We start from the raw sequence: 1,989 nt of genomic DNA on the forward strand, positions 1-1,989 counted from the left end.
ACTTATGCGAGTTGCCACGGTGCCTCGTGAAGGGAGCAGTACCACCTGAAGACACGCTAGTCAGACAACAGGACAGGTGGGGCGACAGGCTTATTCACTGTTCAGCCTCCCCTCCATTGGGCTGAGGGGGCTGGAAACCTTCCTTTCAATAGCACATGGCGGGGGGACACTCTGCAAGGTGAATGTGCCACGCCTCATTCATCCCTTTATCTCCCCTAGCTCCCTACCCCCGCCGGCTGCTCTCTTTGGCCCTAGTGTGAAGTACAGTTCTCCTCACACACTAGGAGCTCGATCAGTGCTGCAGACACAAATGACTATGAATCAATTTTCGATTTCTAGCCCCAGGAACTATTTGTAGATAAACTTAGAAGTCATTGATTCCCCTAAGAGGGCGCAGGAGCAATTTGTGGGTTCTTCAGTTCTTTCTGCTTGTAGCCCCCGTTCCCTGCTGCTGAATTCTCAACAATTCTCCCAGTGCCCCTTGGTCCTCTCGTCTACTGATAGAAGAACAGGTCCAGAGAGATGGAGAGCGATCCGTCACAAATGAGATAAAGAATGTGGAAGGGCAAACTAACTTTACTTGGTGAACAGAAGAAGTGCTAAGCTACGTTCAGTGGCATGACATCCAGGGGATTTTCCCAATTTGCGTGGGGTCCAAGGCCTGAGCCTACCCCCCATTCTAACCCAGGGCAGGCCCAGAGGATTAATTTTTCTCTTCATCACTACCTTATCCATCACACCCCACCCCAAGCTTTGATCCCCGCCCCACATCAAATGGCACTTAGGACAAATGTCCCATAGGACACTGGGATCATACCCCTGGGCTTTGGGACACCCATCTGTCACCCTAAATGACTCTAAGAAAGGTTGCTCCCTTCATAGACTGTTTAGGAGGCAGCAGTGCATTCAGGTGTTAGGACTGCCAAAAAATAAAATAAATTCTATTTTTTAAAAATAAATTAAAAAAAATCTTTGGGTCAGGAACCAAGCTGTGTCAGGATGTTTGGTGGGCTCAGCAAATGCTCAAGGACCCACCTTCTCTGACTACTCTCCTGGGAGACCCTTCTTGCTGGCTTTGTTGTCTTTCTGTCTATCTGCCTGCTTGCCCCTCACCCCACAGAAGCCTCCACATTCACCTCATTCACCTTCATTAACCTCTAGCTCTGAGGAGCCACACTATTGGAGACACACAACAGGGTGGAAATGGATCGGCACTGGCCGACCTGGGAAGTGGGCCCTGGGCGGGGACAAGGACAAAAACAGAGGGAGAAAAGTGCTGGGACAGAAAAAAAAGGAAGACTAAAGAAGCAAGAGAAGGTAGAGAAACAAATGGAAGAAAGAGGAAGGAAAGACAGAAATTTTTCTGAGGTGGAGATAAAGTCCGGAAGAGCACTCTTCATTATAAAGCCAGTGGTGTGGGGAGGGAGGGGTTCTCAGCAACCCTGGAACTGACTTTTAAAGAATATACTGAGACAGAGTTCGGTTTTGGCAGTAGAACCAAACAGCTCAGTGGGGAAGCTAGGGCCTGGGGCCCTGCAGGAGGGGATCGGATGGCAGGGTGTGGGAGGGGCCTCTTTTCAGTTTTCAATCACATCGGGCTAAGAAAAAACCCCCAAACAGCCCCTTCTGTCTCTCCTCCTTCCTTTCAACTCCCTCCCAGAGTGGGTCTTCCCTCCAACCCCCCCGCCCCAGGATTTCAGCCATTGGCTGGTCTGGGCTGGCTCCCCAGTGCCCCTCTGTGGCATGCAAAGGATCTGCATTCTGGATATAAGAAGAGTTAGGCCTGAGACCGTACTCACTTCTACCTGACTATAGATGAAGTAGGTGCCGTCCACCAGTACCTCCAACTCCCCGCTGCGGGGGTGTAGTTTAAACACCTTGGGGTTCATGGTGATGCGAGACCAGTCATTGAGTACTCCACCTGAAAGATCTCAGTATGAGAGAACGGCAGTCACTCAGTACATGTCAGAATCATCTGGGCAATAGAAA

At 50.3% G+C, this 1,989-nt stretch overlaps 1 protein-coding gene across 1 annotated transcript in view; it reads right to left on the reverse strand.

Moving 5' to 3' along the window:
• Positions 1-1,989, reverse strand: part of EDA (ectodysplasin A) — a gene marked incomplete at its 5' end in the record, with an annotated part of 12,991 nt that overhangs the window by 277 nt on the left and 10,725 nt on the right. Inside the window, 2 exon segments of the mRNA XM_010847844.1 lie at positions 1,192-1,237; positions 1,796-1,930. Coding sequence (XP_010846146.1) covers positions 1,192-1,237; positions 1,796-1,930 — 181 coding nt within the window.

The sequence above is a fragment of the Bison bison genome, unplaced genomic scaffold, assembly GCF_000754665.1.
Source record: "Bison bison bison isolate TAMUID 2011002044 unplaced genomic scaffold, Bison_UMD1.0 scf7180017849817, whole genome shotgun sequence".
Classification (NCBI taxonomy): Eukaryota; Metazoa; Chordata; class Mammalia; order Artiodactyla; family Bovidae; genus Bison; species Bison bison.